This window comes from Eublepharis macularius, chromosome 2 (assembly GCF_028583425.1).
Source record: "Eublepharis macularius isolate TG4126 chromosome 2, MPM_Emac_v1.0, whole genome shotgun sequence".
Lineage (NCBI taxonomy): Eukaryota > Metazoa > Chordata > Lepidosauria > Squamata > Eublepharidae > Eublepharis > Eublepharis macularius.
Genome location: NC_072791.1, coordinates 129,231,868 through 129,252,121, shown reverse-complemented (window position 1 = coordinate 129,252,121; position 20,254 = coordinate 129,231,868). Strand labels below are relative to the sequence as shown.

The following is a 20,254-nucleotide window of genomic DNA, read 5'->3' as shown; positions in this document are numbered from 1 at the left end:
TTGACTTGGATGATGGCTGGAGGAGAGCCTGCTGGCCCCCACAAACAGCCAACCACAAACATGTTTGTGAACAGGGCCATGTTCATAGTTGTTTGTGAGTCCCTGTTCATGGATGGCAATGAACAATGAACATCATGTTCGGGGTTTTTTCTCTAGTCAGGAGTAGTGATTGATTTTGCCACTGCCAGATCCAAATATGAAGACTGTTCCTGTGCAGTAGATTCATTTGTTGCCAGATTATCAGAGCTTGAGAGTACTCTCTCCCAAAGAGAAGCCTTCAGTCAGGGAGCTCTCTCATTTTTCACCTTGGGTGTAAATTGCTGACAAGCTAGGGAAACAGTGACATTATCCCCTTCTCCCAGGCACAGAAAACAGATTGTGTTGATATGAATGGGTCATTTTTGTGACATACTTCACTCATTTCTTGAACAAGGCGTTCTGCGACATTTTGAGGTAAAGTCAAAGGGATGCCAAATTCAGTCAGGCTGAATTCAGAAGGCAGACCAGAACCAGAACTGAAGTCCGATATCCAAATCCAAAATCTAAAGACAGAGAATAGTCTGAAAAAGCAGGAAAGATCAATCCGAAGACAAATATTCACTGAGGTGAATAAACAGAGCTCGAACATGAAGTTCCTCTCTTCATGGCAGCTAAGAGAGAACTAAGGGAAGGGGGTCGCTCCTCCCGTAGTCATATGCCCATTTAGGTGGGAAAATAGGCATCTACGTGACTTGGGAGAAGCTAAAGAAGTTTCCTCCAGTCAGCAGGTTTGAGCATGTGCTGTCCCAATGTGGGACTGCACAGAAGAACGATGATGAACCCTTTATTATAAAAACCAAAGAAGTTCACTTTTCAACCAACTAGGTCCACCCTGTACTAACCCTTTTCTACCTATCAGGTGTGGTATTGAGGAAGTACCTCACTTTCTGGAGGTGAGGACAGTGGTAGTTATTTATTCTAGTCAAGTATTTATGCCCTGCTCTTTCTGGTCATGCTACCTGAAAAAAAATCCTTTGTGAGTTTAGTCACCATCTGTTTCCCACCCAACAAATAGCAAGAACCTTACAGAGGAAATTACACTCTGTACAAGTGAGGGACCCACAAGGACTTGTAGGCACCCTGTATCCTCCACTATTTCCTCTTTCCATTCCCTGGAAGAGCAAAGAACCTCTCCCCTTTTTCTGCTTCCTTCTCTCCCTCCCGCCTACCAGCCAATCTGCTCATGTTCAGCTTTTCTTCCTTCCCTACTCATGGCAGCTTCTCTCCAGGAAAAGTCTGGCCAGTAGCACCCTCCCCGCTCCCACTTTGTTTTACAGAAATCAAGGCTTGGAATGCTTTAACATCATTGTGGTTGTCTAGCAATGCCAAACAGTTATTGAGAGGTCAGTGACTATTCTTTTCTTAAAACTAAAGGCATTGTTTCTCTTATTTGGGGGGGGGGGGTTAATCCCTCAACTTTAAAAAAAAAAGATTTCAGATTTTTTTGTAACCCTGGACTTCCTTCAGGTTCATACAGAAATCCATCCCTCCATACACAGTCTGTCCCTAGCTCCATTTTGCAGCTCTACCAATCATGTCCTTTACAGTGTGCTTCAGAAAAAGATATATTGACAAGCAGGGAATTTGCAGGGACTTATGGGGGGGGGGGCTCCTTCTCCCTCCCTTCATTCTTCCCTGTATCCATTTCCTCACAATCCTATGATGTCAATTAAGCTGAGAAAAAGCCTAACTGGCCTTCTTTCTCTTCTCCTGTTAGTCCCCATATCTTTCTTCTTTCCCTGCTTCTTTCCCCCCACTAATCAACCAACCTTTCTTTTATCTCTCCCCTAGTCTTAAGATTTATTTATTTCATTTATACCTCACTTTTCTCCCCAATGGGGAGTGATTTATATCATTCCTGTTTCCTCCATTTTATCCTCATAACAACCTCATGAAGGAGATGAGGTTGAGAGAGAGCGACTGGCCCAACATTATCCAGTAAGCTTCTAAGGTGGACTATTGATACAAACCTCAGGCTCCCAAATCCTAGTCTGGAACTCTAACCAGTAAATCACAGTAGCCTTGGGGGGGGGCTGCTGTTGAACAGAAGCAACTAGCCAATTCTGGGTAAATCATGAAAATCACATCATATTAAGTTGCCCAGTGGTTGCTGCCAGGCAATCACCGCGTATGAGTCCTCCTCTCAAAGGCCAAAACAGCCCTGAAAAGGGCCCTGCCCCTCCCCTTGCCTTTTACTGAGAGCAACCAAGGTTTGCAGGCTGGCAATACTGTTTTGCAGGGGTCATTTTGTAGAAAAAGAGCTGGAAGAACTCATTAACATAACTCATTAGCATATGCCATGCCCCTTGCCACCACCAAAAGTGTGTCATTAGCATAACTGATTTGTATATGCCACACCCCCTGACATCACCTATCCTGGCTGTTTTGGACCCAATCCTGGCCATTCGGGGCCGAAATTGGGCCCAAAATGGCAAAAAGGGGCTGAAAATGGCTGAAAAGAGACCCAAAATGGTCAGGATCGGGCCGCTGCTGAGTGGGAGAGTGATCCACCACCCGTCAGAGGCCCAATCCGGGCCGTTTCGGCCCCAATCCAGGCTGAAATGGGCCCAAAATGGCCAAGAGTCAGGTGGGTGGGGCCACCTGACATGTGACCTCTTTAGGGAACTGCTGGAACTGCATTCCTGTGTGTTCCCCCTCAAAATGAGCCCAGCTGTTTTGGTTGCTAGTAACCCTCCACAATGGCCATTGAGAGAGCATTTGTTTCTTAGGCACTGGATCATGCCGCAGGTACTGCTTCTGCTGTTTGGTGGATACAAATCTATCATGGATTTTTAAACTTTTTATTTGAACTATCTCTATCCCATATTTGATTACAAGAATCTCCAACTCAGCTTACAATACTAAAAATAAATATTAAAATGCTAATTAATCAGCAGTAATATATAAAACAACAGATTCTACTTCTCATGTTGATGGTACCATTATCATAATAAATAGTAATTAGGCTGAAAGCTTGTCAAAAATGGGTTGTTGTGACCAGTTTGTTAAATTGTTAAACATGGACCAAAGCATGCACTGTGTCTGATAATTTACAAAAAATGAGTACAAATTAAACAAAGGTTGATAATGAGCAACAGGTGTAATCTGTCATTTGAGCTAAGAATCTCACATACACCCCACCTTTCTCCCCAGTGGGGAGAAGAAGTCATAGTACAGAGTTTTTAATCTTTCCTTGGAAGTGTACATGCATCATATAAATGGTTTTCTCTATGAACCTACCATGTGGAGTTTTTTGGTTAGAAAAAAACATAATAAATTTAGGGGGAAATATTATACTGAAGGGGCTCATACGTTGATATCAGCATGTATCCCACCAATCCACTTGTCAAAACGAAGTTTCTTTCCTACCTAAGAAGTTTCTTCCAGTTTAAGAGCTCTTCTGCCAAATGAAGACCCATTTGCTGGAAGAAGGATTCATACTTTGCTGAGTGGTCTGGTCATTACGTACATGTCATTATGGTACAATTACTAGTATCAAGTTGGGCAGAGTGACTTTTCACATGACTTTTGGCAACTAATTATCTATTATAGTGGTACTTGGGTTTTTAAAAATCTTTTGAATGTGCCTCGTAGATCATGAAGAAGACTTATGAAGGAATTTCATTCCAAATGAGTTTACGGCAATATTATACTACTTATAATATTTATAGTCAGGAAAGCAGGTCCCAGTTGGAAAAGTTCTGATCTAATATGCAAAGCATTTATGATAGTCAGCAAGAAACCCAATCTGCCTTTGCCTCTGCACTCTAGAACTGGTGTAACTTTTCCATTAACTTAAACAAATGCTGCTGTATTTTTAGACCATGTAATTACCCTACATCAGCAAGCAGAGCCTTGTGAAAGAACACTGGAGAAAGATTCAAGCCCTATGCTTCTTTGCTTATAAACTCTGAAACTCAAATCCTCGGATGTGGTGATTAATGAAATGCCTCATGATCATTTGATATGATCCCTCTTGCTGAGGTAAATTGTTTTAGTTTTCCACTGCCATACTGAGGATTGTTTGGCATGACTGGAAGGCAAAGACTTCACACTTTAAAAAGATATACCATTCTCTGCTAATGCACCACCAGGAAAGACTGTTACAGTTCTTAACTTTCCCCCCCCCCCTCTTCAAGATAAAAGACTAAGACATTTTCATTCTGGACAAAATACAGCCCATCTTGTATGTCTTGGGAATAGCACTAGCTCCATGTGTTCTGCTGTTCTAAACTCAACAGCACTATGATTAAAGGAATTTGTCAGGAGACAGCAAATATTTGGCAATGACAAAATCTGTCATTTTTTTTGTGAAGTCGGAGCGTGCCAGCCAACAGCTGCATTACAATCTCATCTTAACATGCTTCAAAATGTAGGCAGATTCACAATGCCACTATTAACACTGGTTAATAGTAGTTGGACAACAGAGAACTTTGCAAGGCAAGCAGTTGGCCCCTTCTGTCATAGAAGTTAATGCACTGCTACAGCTTGGCCAAATAATTTCTTGCAACGTATCTTCCCTTTGTTTGTACCCCACCCTCCCCCAAAACATTTTAGTTACAAAAATATAGAGGAGAGTATACAAAAATATACATGGGCCAAAGTCCTACGATTAGTTTAGGAATTGCTGAAACATTTAAAGAGCATTTCTCCAAATCTTTCATTAAAGGTTGAAAGGAACTGATGTGACGTCTACTCAATAAGCTGTATGCCCTGGCCTGGATGGTCCAGGTGAGCCTGATCTCATCCAATCTCAGAAGCTAAGCAGGGTCGGCCTTGGTTAGTAATTGGATGAGAAAACTCCAGTGAAGACCAGGGTTGCAGAGGCAGGCAATGGCAAACCACCTCTGATAGTTTCTTGCCAGGATACATCAACTATGACTTGAGGGCATTCTCTACTACCACACCATTAAGCTGTATATTCACTCTAACAAGAGGGTGACAATCAAGCAGAAGTTCAACTCTAACTACAGACTCATGTCATTTCCTGAAAAAGGACGACCAAGTATCTGTAAACAGAAATTGCTTAACTTCTGGTGTGTGCACAGAATAAATAGAAACATTACAAATCATCCAAGTATTTGGGGGAAGGCATGTTGAATGCAAGAACCATAAAGAGTCAGTACCTGTTAAAGTTTAGTAAGAGAATCTATGTTTTGCCCAGAAACTAAATGCTTCTAAGAAACTAAATGCCAACCTTGACTACCACCATCATCACATAGCTTCCGGGTGGTAGCCAAGGTAAAGATGAGAGGAGGAGGAATCCTTCTCTGGTTCAGATTTAGCAACTAAACCAGAGAAAATTTAACCTCTGTGATGCTCGCCTTACTCTGAAGATGGACATATTTAGTTGCTAAAACTCCCACTCTGACCCAAAGCAGTTAAAATTCTTGCGGTGTGTCTGGATCATCTCCCCTTCCTCCCAGCATAGTATCTGTGACACCTGGTATATTCTGGAACTGTAGTTCTCAGAATGTCTGACATTAAACACCATGCATTCTGGGAACAAGAGTTTCTGCACGCTTCATGAGCTGTGTTCCAGGCATCTGGTACATTCTGGAAAATGTAGTTCCAAGTATACATGGCATCAGATGGTCACTAAGCCTCAAAGATACCTGGGTGGGGGGCAGGTTGAGGGAAGTGGCAGAATTTTTTCCTACTTTTTGACTGCTTCCTACCATAACATATAAGATGGCCTGGAAGAAGAGAGAGGAAATTCTGGATGGAAACCTGAACCCATAGTGCTTCTGAAGTTTTGACAACATCAGCTGCACCATGGGATTCTGACTGTTACAAGCAGTCAGAGACAAACGTGGGATAACACAACCTATTGGGCCACTCATCCACAGATAGCTTGATTTATGTAAGTTTGATTGGCAAGAAGAGCTGGGTAAGACTTGCCTATCTCTAGAAGCTATCATTACCTGCCCATATACCTACACTGATTGTTCTAGGTGACTTCAACATTCATGCCAAATGCTCCACGTCAGGGCTGCAACCTTGACGTGGAATTTATAGCTTCCCTAGCAGACCTGAGCTTCTCTAATAGTGACAGGATCAACACTTGAAAGAGGCCACACCTTGCACTAAGCCTTTGCAGGAAGGTCTTGTTTCACGGTTGCAGATTCAGCCTGATCTGCAATTTGACCATTATCTACTGAAGGCAAATGTGAATATGGCTCCAACACCCCCCCAAATGAGGAAGAATTAAAATGGTTCACCCCCAAAGGCTCATGGATCCTTCTAGATTCTAAAATACCCTGGGTATTTTAGGATTCCAAATACTTGATCTACTTAGGCTGTGGCAGAAGTCTGGAATGTGGAGCTCCTCAAAGCTACAGATGGCATTGTTCCTCACCAAACTCTAACCCTTGGGACAGAAGCCAGCCCCATGGTTTACCATGGAGCTGGGTAGGAGTGTGCAGTTCAGTTTAGAATTCAGATTAAAGTTCAGAATTGTGGCTGACTCAGTGAAATCCAGGTATTCCAAATAAAATAAAAACAGGTATTCCACATTTTAGGTAAAAATTCAGTAAAATTTGGCCATTGTTTTCTAGGGGGGGGGAATCAATATGCTGGGCTGAGGGGGGGAGGTCATTTTTCTAGCAAACTTCACCAAATGAGCAGGGAACATTCTCCTGACTTTTCTCAAAAGACCCCCCCCAAGTTTCATGAAAATTGGACCCTGGGGGCCAATCTTATGGGCCCCCAAAACAGGTGCCCCCATCTACTCTCCATTATCCCCTATGGAGGGTCACCTTTGACTTTTTCCCACATGAAACAATGGAGTGGTTGGGGGGGATCATGCTCAGGCAGCCACAGAACTGGAGTCCAGGGTCCAATCTTTTTTAAAGGGGGGGGGGGGTCTTTAGAGGACAGTCAGGAGTAGGTCCTCTGCAAATGTGGTGGAGTTTTCTTGAAAAAGTCACACACACACCAGCCACACGGATAGCCCCCAGATATTCTTCCCCTTGATAGGATCTCAGCAAATTCTTTGGAGGCCCATAAAACTGGCCCTTAGGGTCCAATCTTCATGAAATTTGGTGGGTCTTTAGAGAATAGTCAGGAGTAGGTTTCTTCCAAATTTGTTGAACTTTGGTTGAAAAATAACAACTCTCCAGCCCACTGGATACAATGATTTCCCCATAGGGAATAATGGCTGAATTTTACTGAGTCTTTCAGAAATAGCCAAACCGAATTAAAGAATCAATTCAGAATTCTATTTTTTTTTCTGATTCAGGAAAAAAAAAATCAGATTTACCAAATTCTGGGGTCAGAGGTACACACCACTAGAGCTGGGTGACCTAAATAGAGCTTGAAGATGTCTAGAAGGATGCTGGCAGACAACTTACACTGAAATTGATACAGCCTACCACAAAGCCCATTGGAAGACCTATGAAGCAGCAATAAGAGCAGCAAAGAAATGTTATTTCTCTGCAACCATTGCATCAGCTAGTTCATGACCGCCCCAATTGTTCAAGGTATCTCAACTTCTAATTCCTAAATCTGAACCTTTATAGTTGCAAGAATAGACAATTAGCTGTGATGCCTTTGTAAAGTTTTTTTCCTGATAAAAATAGTACAAATATGCTCTGATCTGAATGCCAGCTTGATATAGACAAGGTGAAAGAAATGTTTCATACACCGGCTGGCTCACATACAGACTTCCTTGACCCAGTTACAATGATGGATGTTGATAGGATCTCAGCATCTGTGAAGACCACTATTTGTGCACTGCATCCTTTCTCATCTTGGCTGTTAAAATCATATAAGGACCACATAAATGAACCTTTGAGGGCTTTCATAAATCAGTCACTTACTCGTGGCACCTTCCCTCAGCTACTCAAACAGAGGCTATCCATCCACTAATTAAAACATCATTCCTAGACAAAAATAGTATCTGATCAGGATAGATTTTTTTAAAAGATGGAAACAATACACCAAAGAACTATACAAAAGAGATGGAAGGATGACAGATACCTTTGATGAAGAATCTTATGAGGAAGAACCAGAAATCTTAGAAAGTGAAGTAAAAGCTGTACTCAAAGCAAATGGAAGAAACAAAGCACCTGGAGTAGATGGAATACCAATAGAGCTATTTCAAGTGACAGAAATGGAGTTCATCAGAATATGAACAAGAATCTGTCAACAAATATGGAAAACAAAACAATGGCTCACGGACTGGAAATGCTCATTGACAGAAAATAGTGAAGACTTGAAATGACTGCTGATGAAAGTTAAAGGAGAAAGTGCCAAAGAGGGATTACAGTTGAACATCAAGAAGACAAAATAATGTCTACTGAGGAATTACACAATTTTAAAGTTGACAATGAGGAAAGTGAAATTGTTCAAGATTCTCTATTCCTTGGTTCAATCATCAACCAAAAAGGAGACTGCAATGAGTAGAAAAAGACTGAGAATTGGAAGGGCAGCTGTGAGGGAGCTAGAGAAGACATTTATCCTTAAAGATAAAGATGTCTCACTGGGAACCGAGATCAAGATAATCCAAACTATGGTATTCCCCATTACTATGTATGGAAGTGAAAGTTGGGCGGTGAAGAAAGCTGACAGGAAGAAAACGGATTCATCTGAAATGTTTTGCAGATACCATGGATGGCCAAAAAGACAAATAAGTGGGTACTAGATCAAATCAAGCCTGAATTCTCCCTAGAAGCTAAAATGACAAAACTGAGGCTATCGTACTTTGGTCACATCATGAGAAGACAAGATTCGCTGGAAAAGTCAGTAATGATAGGAAAAGTGGAAGGCAGTAGGAAAAGAGAAAGATCTAAAATGAGATGGCTTGACTTAATAAAAAAAGCCGTGTCCTCCACTTTGCAGGATCTGAGCAAATCTGTTAACGATAGGACACTTTGGAGGTCTTTCATTCATAGGGTTGCCATAGGTCGGAGGCAACCTGACAGCATATAACACACAGAGCGACAACAACGACATGCTCAATTATCACCCAGTCCCCAATCTGCCCTTTCTGGGCAATGTGACTGAGAGAGCAGCAGTTGACCAACTCCAGGTCTTTTTAGATAACTCTGATACTTTGAGCCCTTTTCAGTCTGGATTTAGGCCAGGCTATGGAACAGAGATATCTCTGGTGGCTTTACTTGATAATCTCCAACTGAATGTAGACAAACATCATGCTTCTTTGTTGCTCCTCCTGGATTTATCTGAAGTCTTTGATACGTAGACCATGCCATCTTGTTGAGGTGTTTGTACACAGAAGAGGGTATCAAGAGATGTGCTATGGACTGGTTTAATCTTATCTCATGGAACAGACTCTAAGGTTTGCTGTTGGAGACCAGCTATCTCCAGAGTAGACATTATCTTGCAGGGTTCTACAGAGTATAGCTGAGTGTTTTCCAAGTCAGGCCTGGCTCAGGAATTTATAACTTCCCTGGCAATCCTGGGCCTCTCTCAGATAGTGTCAGGCCCTACACATGAAAGAGGCCACACACTAGACCCCTTTCCAGTCTGGATTCAGGCCAGGGCATGGGACAGAGATAGCATTGGTAGCATTAGTGGATGACCTCTGTCTGAATATAGACAAAGGTCATGCCTCCTTATTGCTCCTCCTGGATCTGTCTGCAGCCTTTGACACAGTAGACCATGCCATCCTGTTGAAGTGTTTAGAAACAGAAGTGGGCATCAAAGGATGTGCCCTGGACTGGTTTAAATCATTTCTCATGGAACGGACTCAAAGGGTTGTCATCAGAGATCAGCTATCTCCAGAATGGGAACTATCTTGTGGGGTTCTGCAGGGTGCAATCTTATTTCCTATGTTATTCAACCTCTAAGTAAAACTTTTAGGAGAACTCATTCGTAGCTATGGAATTGGATGTCATCAATATGCAGATGATACCCAACTCTATATCTCGCTATTCAGGTCCCCACAGGATGCAGTAGAAATCTTAGATCGCTGCCTGACAGCAGTAGTGAAATGGCTGAAAAACAACAAATTGAAATTGAACCCAGACAAGACTGAAGTGATGCTTGTTGGGAAGTCAGAGATCTTGAAAAACATTGTACTGCCCACTTTTAATGGAGTTCGTTTGACCCTTGCAGACTCAGTTAAGAGCCTAGGGGTTATACTGGATCTAGCACTACTACTAGAAAAACAAGTTAAGGTAGCTGCAAAAAATGCTTACTATAATCTCACTCTAGCCTCGAAAATGGCTTCTTATCTCGACACAGCTGACTTGGCCACCTAGATCCATGCTATGGTAACATCAAAACTTGACTATTGTAATGCATTATACTTTGGACTCCCATCTAAGTTAACTAGGAGGCTCCAACTGGTGCAAAAGCTGCAGCTTGACTATTATCAGGAGTGAGCAGGAGTTTGAACATCACTCCCATCCTACAGACATTCCATTGAATACCTATTAGTTTACTGTGCTCAGTTCAAGGTATTGGTTATTACATACAAAGCTCTTCATGGCCTTGGTCCAGAGTATCTACGGGACCCCCTCCCTCCCTAAGTCCCTCCACAGCAGCTTTGCTCGTCTGAACAGGGTCTTTTGTTGGTGCCAGCCTGTACACGGGTGAAATCAATAGCAGCCCATACATGGGCTTTCTCTGTGGTGGCCCCTACCCTATGGGACAAGCCTACCTGAGGAGGTCAGGAGAGCCCCCACACTACTGGCTTTCCGCAAACAATGCAAAACTGAATTATTCAAAAATGCTTTTTTCTCAGCTAGAAGGGCGGTATTGTAGGGAAGGGGTCCCAGATGTTTCACTAATGAGTTAGGAACCATAGACTTCACCATTATGTTGCCTTACATATTATCTGTTGCTTTAAATACGTACTCCTATATACTATCTGTGCTACACATAGTTTAATGTAAATCCTAGAATTGATTTATGTTCTGTTTCAGCAATTCTTCAACCTCATATTGGATCCTTGCTAATGCTATGTCTTTGTAAACTTGTATTCATTTAACCTATGACATTGTTTATGGAAATGTTCTTGACACTGTATGGAAATGCCTGCCCTTGTCCTTGCTACTGATTGTACTAATCTCACACTATGTAATCCGCCTTGAGTCTCAGTGAGAAAGGCAGAATATGAATGAATGAATGAATGAATGAATGAATGAATGAATGAATGAATGAATGAATGAATGAATGAATGAATGAATGAATGAATGAATGAATGAATGAATGAGAGTTCGGTAATTTCAATGCTATAGCCAAGAACACTCTCTCTCTTGAGATGCCACCCATGTAGTCTCAGAAGGAAAGTGCACCAGATGCAGGGTCTCAGAAGATGACCATAGAGGACCAACAGGTTCCTACATGAGTAGGGATTCCTTAAGGTATGCTGGTCTCAAAATGTATAAGGCTTTAAAAGTCAACACCTACACTTTGAAGTGGACCCAAAAATTGGGAGCCAGCATTGATAAGACCTGATGGATATCATCCCTTCAGCTCAGTGCAGTCAGCATCCTGTCTACTATATTTGTATTCACTGAAGTTTCTGAACACTTTTTGACGGGCACCCCACACGGAATGAATTGTAGTAATACATCTAGATGTTATCCAGGCATGCACCACAATGGCCAGTTACTTCCTTCCCAGAACAGGCTGCTGCTGGCACTCCTGGCCACAGCTGCCATGTACTTATCTGGCACCAAGCCCAGGTCCAGGATCAGGCCCAATACATGGAGTACAAGCCCATCTAGAACCAAAGACACCTTAAATTCCAGGTCAGTTCTTCCAATCACTAGTAGCACTGTTGGATTATGCTTTAGTTTATTAGCCCACAGACACTCCATATCTGCCTCCATGAACCCCAGAATATTAGAACAGAAGGCTCTCATGAACAAGCAAACAAGCAAAAAGAGAGAGAGACAATGTGTCACAGTGCAAGAGAACCCTAAGGATAAGTTCTTCACAAACTCATTCCCATACATTTTTAATGCACACCAAAGGAACATATAGATTCAGATGAAAGCAACAGTTTCAAGAAAGAAGAAAGTATTTCCTGTATCCCCTAGAATAGCTAGAAATATGGTAGTTTCTACCCTACAACAATATTACCAGCAAAGTACAAATCAAAAGACCAGTTTTCATACTGGTGAGGTCTTAGTTTTCTCCCCTCCCTCAAAGAGGTTCCACCATCAGAATACAGAAACGCCCCTTCTTCATATTTAAGCAACTTGTGCCTCTCTTTCCTAATCTCCTTCCCCCTTCCTTAAACATCATCAGCATTCACTCTCCTTTTCTGAGTTTCCTTCATATTCAACTCTTACTTAAACAAACTCTTCCTCCCTCTTGTCATCCAACTCTGCATTTTCAACACAGCTCAATTTCTTCTTCCTGCAAAGCCTGAGGAAACTCACACCCTCCCCCCTGGTTCTCTTTTCATCTCTTTCTTCTTCAGAGACACTGAACACAGAGGTAGTCTGTGATTCTGGGGCCCCAACCAAATGTCCAGGATGGGGCCCCAGAATCACTGCCACCACCACCCCCAATTTGGGCCATCTAAGGCTGAAACAATGGAGTGGCCCTCGCCCTGCACAAGATGGATGGCAGGTGCACACAGCAGCCACCAAGTCAGCTGCTGCCTGAGCTCCTGAGAGGGCAGACCGGTACATGTGGCAGCCCCCCATAGCCACAGTTTGAAACATACTTAGATAGTGTATAACTGCCACAGAGACATAAAAATTGCCTTTAGGGAAACAGCAACTGCAAAATAAGAATTGCTTCTAAGAAATTGCTGCTAAATAATAAAAATATTATGTTTTTTCCTCTTTTACTCATCCCCCCCCTTCAATCCCTTTTTTGGTTTCTCTTATTTCATTAAAATATTGCTGTAACCATGCATTTGTATATATATAGGTTTTGAAAGATCCCTAAACCAAGACTGAGGAGATGTAAGGGGTGACCTGCACTCATAACCTGTGGTCCCTGGCTAAAACCAATCAATACTGTGCTGGTGCAAAAGGCTCTGCATCCTGTGCTATATATATGCTTTTCCCTCACACAATGAGCCACAATATATGCAACAGTAAGCTTTATGTTGTTATTCTAACTTCTTATGCATATTAAAGTTCTGCATAGTAATTACTGGTTTACTGTTTATCTGTATTGCATAGTACTTTGCACAGTATTTAAACACAGTAGTTAATCATAAGTACTTCAGCATAGAAATAATAATAAGCAAGTAAACTTACCTAACATGTTCTTGATTTTCATGAACAGGCAATGTCTACCAATAAACCTATTTAATTTCTATAACACAGGAATGCCATATAAAATATGGTCAAATGAAGTTTGCTAGTCTAGTTGTCATATTCAACAATTCACGTAAATACTTACCTACAAGTTTAAAAAGTGTGGAAAGTCTGAATGCCTCAGAATGTTGGTATTTAACAACATTCACAGAAGAGCCTGAAATGCTAATGAAGGCTCCTTGTACTGCAAATGACTCAAAGGAACTGTATCCCTGGAGCCAAGTGTTCTTATGAATGGCAAACGTTGATCTATTGTGAAAACTTTCACTTCTTTCCCACTTTGAAAGAACTAGGGTACCACTGGAAGCCAAATGAAGAAAATAATTTGGCCTGTCAGCAGTTTCAAATGAAACCAGATTTGGATCTGGAAAACAAGAAACAAATTTTATTATTAGTTGAGGTGAGTGGAATTTCTTAAGATCAGCTACTGGTGAATGAAGCTGCTGCAAGACTACATTTTCATCATTTCTTCATGTTTTAAATAGCATGACCAGATTCTCCCAAGCCCAACCAATCCCCAAAATACGTATCTTGCCAGATAAAAGAAACAATTTAAAAAGTTATGTAGAGAAGTTTACAACTATGGAAAGAAAAGTTACAATGCAATATCTTTAATAAGCATAATTCAACTCCACAAATATTACATTTTTTACTGGGAAATCTTAAGAATCATTTAAGGAATCATGGGATGGAACCATTTAGAGACAAGCCTAGCTAAGAGATCATCGTCCCGCTTCATTCCCAGATAGCAGGGGAACCACACAGTGGCTTGCATTCATACCAGAGTTTTCTCCCAGCAAGTGGGCTGGGAAGGGTCCCATAAGACAGCACATGGGTTGCTTGACGCCTGGATCCGTGCCCTATGCTATGCCAATGCTCCAATAGCTGTAATCAATATAGTTGTGGCCATGTTTTACCCCAGCAATGTGTGGTGGTTGCACTCTGTTGCCTGCTGTCTCTTCCCTTGGCCCATGCAAATACTCTTCAGTAAAATGCTTCCTTTATCTTTCATTTATTATGGTATCTGAAGTTTTATGTTCAACTGAAGTTTTTGTATTACTTATGAATCAAGCATGTATTTATTCTTTGGGCACTAAATATGTATTCTAGACCACTTTCAACTTTACAATATTTTTAAAAAACTTTTTTTAAAAAAATGGCTGGAAGCACATGCATATACAGTATGCAAATAGCTTTATCAGCTAGCTAGAATGGGAACCCCACTGACCTAGCCATTTGTTCTTCACTCATGTCTACAACTGACCATCCATTAATAACTTTCAGACTTCTTTCCATGTTTTTCCACTGTACCATAGGAGACATTAAGATTGCTAAGGGAACAGTGAGGGTTCAAAGTTGTTGCTCTGGAAACTAAAGTATCAGTCTATTTATAAATCAGCAATCAAGCTCTAAAAACCCATTCTCTGAATAGAGACCTTGGCAGACACTCTTCTTGTTGAGAACTTCCTGAAAGTTGTAAAGGAAAGTTTATCTTCCTTCTGTATGATTTTCAATTATCAGTACTGTAGAGAGAAGATTGCATGCTATATTAAGCCAATAGCACATTCTTTCTCAAACAACAGCCATGATAATTGAAAACTTAGAATCAGATAATATAATACCACCTTTCTCCACTTGCTTCTGCCAAGTATTTGATAAAGGTAAACTGCCTGATTTGTGTATTAACTTTCCTCCCGCCAATTAAGTAATTTTATTTAATTCTAGATATTTTATAGTGACAGCAAATTTACCATGTGCTTTGGGTTTATATAATCCCGAGGTTAGCATAAAGTTCACTGATTCCCCAGAAGAAATGCCATCTCCTTTTGTAAGAAAAACAGAACCATCCAGCAGTTTGGCTGTAATTACAACTTCTCTGTCTAAGTAGCTGACCAACTTGTAGGGACCTCTTCCAAGAACTGTCAAGAAAAGGCAAAGTTACATTTCCGGAGGACTGCCACAAATCCTTATCCTTCACATGTTTATTGGTCAGTCATACAATAGCATACAGTCTTCATTTCATAAATGATTTGTTTTTAACCTTATTCTCCATCTGCAAAAATGAAAGTCATGTTAGATTTTGGTGTATTTGGCTTGAAATAGGGCCCCTCCAGCCCCCAAGAAAGATTTCCCCAGAGGGAATAATGAAGCCAAAAATATTTGGAATTCCAAATACTACAGGTATTTTTGTACCTGGACAGCAGAAATATCCTTTTTTTTTTTTTGCTGTATACCTTAATCCTAAAAGCAACTATTTCAAGACTTGTTCTAAGCACTCAATGTTTTCTACTCCAATTGGAATTTTGATGCTAGTTACTAAATTGTTTTTAATTGCTAACAAATTTTATTGCATTTTATATTTTCATTATATATTAAGTTTCAAGCCATATCAAGCAGTTTCTCTGACAGTTTGCACAGAAATATTCTAAATAAATAAAATTTTCCTCCAGCAATCATTTTATGATTTCACAGATTCTCACATATATCATAACAACATATTTAAACCAAGCATAGAAATACTGTTTAAAATGCAATATATAAATTAGGTATCACACTGCTTAGATTTATTGGTAGTAAAACGTCAATTTGCTAAAGTGCCAAAAATGTTATATGAAATCAGGAGGAAAGGGCAAAACCTGAAGTGAATAAAAGCTGAGTTCCAGAAAAACACAACAGCACTATCTAAGCTTTTATGGTGTATCAAAAATCATAGAACAGACAGAAGCTGATGGAAATCCTAGTGGGTTCCCCTCCTCCGAACTAGCTCCTCCTGGTCATTCACTGAGCTATCATGATGTCATAAAATGTTCATAGTAACTCAGGTGTCAAGCTGTTGGCACAAAGGACTTATGGACAAAAAGAGCTCTCAGTAATTTTTGAAGAAGTTGTTGAAAATCTGATTCCCGTAAAAAAAAAGAAAGAGATTAACTTAACTACTATAATTACAATATACAGAAATTTTTAAAAGCATGCAACTTTAGGAGCATCAAAATACTTAGAAAAACACTTGTAAGTATAGGATACAAAGGTGAATGTAATTGAAATAATCTCAGGAACATGCCAAGTGTTCTAAAAGAAATGGAAAACTATTGCTCGCAAGAGAAATGATTAACAATTTCAACCTATTAAGCTTTTCAAATTTTCCTCCATTGCCTTGAATTGCAAAAACTGGTGGCATAGAAATCTAAAATACATTGATAAATAGAGGAATGTTTTGTGCTTTCATGTAGTCTTTACTGTATGAGCCGACTGACAGACCGAAAAGTCAGTGTAAAATGAACTTTGTCAATTTCTTAATAGCACCAAAAGTTAATACAGCCAGGAAATGACTGCCGACTCAGTGTTACTGCTTGCAAACTAGCTCCCTCCTGAGGCCCTCCAGAAAAACCAGATGCATATAATGGTTAATTTTGGCAACATTTTAATATTTCTCTTCTCCAAAGTAGTAGCACAAAGCTATAATAGCACAATGTAGAAATACATACAAATTATAGTATGCTTGAAAATGCAGCAGTAAATAACAGGAAAATACTAGCAGAGCCACAAGGTGGCCAAGTACTGGTGTTGGCCAGGGACTGTGAACAGTAATGATGCGCTTGGCTCAAATCCTGAGTTCCTGCTACATAGCACTTCTGCTTAGCGCCGGACCTAGGCACACGGGTGCCCGGGGCAAACCTTGCCTGGGAGCTCTGTGCGTGCGCGTGCTCCCGGCGCTGCGTGATGACGTCACTTGTGACATCATCACGTGGGCGGGAGCCATGCGCAGCAAGCCAGCCGCTCCAGCGCCCGGTGAGTCATGGAGCTGGCGGCAGCACGGGCAGGCAGTGGGGCAGCTGGCTGCCTTGCCACGCACGCGGCTCCCAGCCCTGCGCTCAGCAACCTGCGTGGCAAGCCAGCTGCCCCAGCACACGCTCTCACTGCCAAGGGCTCCGCAGCTCACCAGGCACTGGGGTGGCCGGCTTGTCGTGCGGCCAGCTGAGCACAGGGCTAGGAGGCCCTCCGCACAGTTAGCGCGCCCCACTGCCCTGTGCTGCCTGTGCGGCAAGCCAGCCGCTCCAGCCCATGGTGAGCTGCGGAGCTGGCAGCAGCGAGGGCGTGAGCTGGGGCAGCTGGCTTGCCACGTGGCTGGCTGCACGCGCGGCAAGCCAGCCAGCCGCCCCATCGGCGGGGCTGGCGAGGGTTTCCCAACCCTGCGCTCAGCCTCCCGGGCAGCTGGCAGCCACGCCCGGTGCCCCCTTTAGCGGCGCCGGGGGCAGGCTACCCCCTTGCCCACCCCTGGATCCAGCCCTGCTTCTGCTTTCTGTACTCATGCAAAGCTCTGAGGAGTTGTAATAGGCAGGAACACAATAAAAAAGAATGCAGAGCCAGGATAACAATCCACTACTCCACTCTACTATTGCCTTGAATCCATGCTATCTTTGTGTGAAATTCTTTTATAAATGTGAGCTACTATCCAGAGATTTGGGTCCAAACTAACCCATACAGCAAAGGTCTCTTGTCTCTCCCATCTTGCAGCAGCCTAGAATCTTCCCTAGGCCTGAAGAAACAGGAATTATGGTAAGAGGAAAATCTGTGGGCAGAAATCCTTGCACCAACAGAAATGTTAGTCAGGATCTAACCCAGAGTATGCAGAAGAGGAGCTATTACTCTGCAATATCTAAATACAAAATAATAATATGGATCAGTATGTATTTCAGGTTCTTGGTAGAAGCATGTGAGAAAAATCCCAGAATGCTTAGCCTAAAATGTATACTATTTCCAAAAACCAGGATCCAAAAATACTGCTTTCTTAAAAGGCAAGAGGGAAAATACTTATTTGTTTTATTATTAGTTTACCAATCAACTACTTACCCTTATTGGCATATTCACAGTCATAAGCTAAAGGAAAGAAAAGTAAATGTAAGTTAGTAATAGACATTTGGAATGCAACCAGCACACATTATGCTTTATATACACGTGCACATATTTACACAAACACATTTCATTTGAACAGGAAAAAAAGACTTGTAAAATTAATAAAAAATACTTGGTTCATGAATTAGCATGGTTCATCACAAATCATGAACCGCTGACTAAAGTATCTGATATGGTATGTATTTCCACCTGCAATAAGTACAGAAGATTATCCTTTTGTGACCTCTAGTGGATAGCAAAAACATAACCATATAAGAAGTTATAATCTGACACATGTTTCTAACAGACTCATAACATGAATTTGAAGCTAGAGAAATTGTATTAATGACTGTCAGGATGTAATCTGGCTTTTAAAAAGCTTCATCAAACTAGTATGTAATGCCTGTAATGCTTTTCTTCTAAAATGAACTGTTCCTGGACAGTCTACCTTTAATCCCCTTATTCCTCTTGACAAAGAAGTTTTGCCCTAATTGTGTATTTCCAGTTGTGATTAATCAATGATTACAGAAAATAACTCTTTATTCATTATTTTATTATTTAAAATTTTATTATTACTTTATCATGCTTCAGACAACAGTTGGCAGTGACAACCGTTTTCCTTGACTCAAGTCAAGCTCTACATAAATGAGTATGCAGGTAAATAAATCAGGAAGTGATATCTAATCATTCAAAATCTACATGATACACTAAAGAAAAGAAAAAAAGATGATTTACTGCAGAAAAAAACTGTTGAACTGTTACTGTTAGTGACTAGTATCACTACAATTAATGTACACACAGCCTTCAACCACTGTCAAAGAAACTGACTCAGAATCATACTACCAGTAGACATGGGCATGAAGCAGAAAAAAACCTAAACTAGAGGTTCGTGTTTCGTCATGTTTCACAAATCATGAACCAAGAATTTTCACGAAATTGACCTGTTTCACGAAATGATTCATTAGTTTCACGATTAGTCAAAACCAGGGGCATTTCAATGGTCCCCTTCACCCAGAGAGATGCCAAACTCGCAGGAAGACTTCAGTAGATTCTCCTTCTGGAAGCAGCAAGAGTGTGAGCCCTCAAAAGAGCAGAGAAAGAATTGAGAAGACACAAAGACAAGCAAATTAAAAAAAGGGGAGGCCTAGACCCCAGAGCCAGGCTAAGGTCTGAGACTAGGGTGGGGTGGAGGAAAAACGGTATCCTCACCAAAACACCTTCCCACAGCAAGGCCAAGAGCTGGAAATAAGAAGCTTCTTTCAGTCTCTTTTAAAGCAGCAGCAGCCAAAAACCCAATTCCAAATCCACACTCTCTCTCACTCCAGTCCCAGCAACAGGTCCTCCCTCTCCCTCTGTCTACTGGGACTGAAACACGAGGCAGAGAGAGGTGCCTTTTATAAAAAATGCTGACATAGAGCAGAACAGGAGGCCTGGGGTTGGCTGACAGACCTGGGTTTGGCCCATGGCTACAGAAGGCCCACCTCCTTGGTTGCCTAGGGGATTGACCCCCAGGTCCTGGCTGTATAGGGCAGAATGGAAGCTCTCCAGATGGCTAGGAGAGCTGCCAATCAAGGGCAAGTGGGCTATGATTGGGGTTTCCAATGGCAACAAAAGGTCTGGGCACATTGTTGCCTAGGGAATCAATGGATCGGTGCCAGCCTGTCTGCAATTATGAATCATTCACGAAGCTATCGAAACAGGCCCAAACGTCATGAATTTCATGATAATTCCGTGATAACTGCGGCCCCACAAAACACTGTTTTGCGACACACGAAACGGCCCGTTTCATGATGAATTTGCTTCGTATTTCAATTTGTACCCATGTCTAACTACCAGGCAAGAAGTTCTATCCTTTTCTTTCTCTAATCCGTAAAAAAAGAGTGCACCTTTCCACATTATGTGCAAGTAACAAAACAAAATATAAAAATGGGCTGTGCTTCCTTTATTCACACTTAAGGAGGAAACGCACAGGTGAGAACTGCACATTTTCACTATAGGGGGACAAATGGGAACAGCTTTTGTATCTTCTTGCAGAAGAGATGTCTGATGTTGTGACAGACTGCATGTTTTAG

General features: G+C 41.5%; 1 protein-coding gene across 1 annotated transcript in view; it reads right to left on the bottom strand.

The window, feature by feature from the left end:
* OTOG (otogelin) overlaps positions 1-20,254 on the bottom strand; it is a 220,634-nt gene that overhangs the window by 101,774 nt on the left and 98,606 nt on the right. Inside the window, exons 31-33 of the mRNA XM_054969999.1 lie at positions 18,141-18,167; positions 15,041-15,208; positions 13,375-13,653 (exon numbers count right to left, since the gene is read on the bottom strand). Of these exons, the coding sequence (XP_054825974.1) occupies positions 13,375-13,653; positions 15,041-15,208; positions 18,141-18,167 (474 nt within the window). The remainder of the gene's footprint in view (positions 1-13,374; positions 13,654-15,040; positions 15,209-18,140; positions 18,168-20,254) is intronic.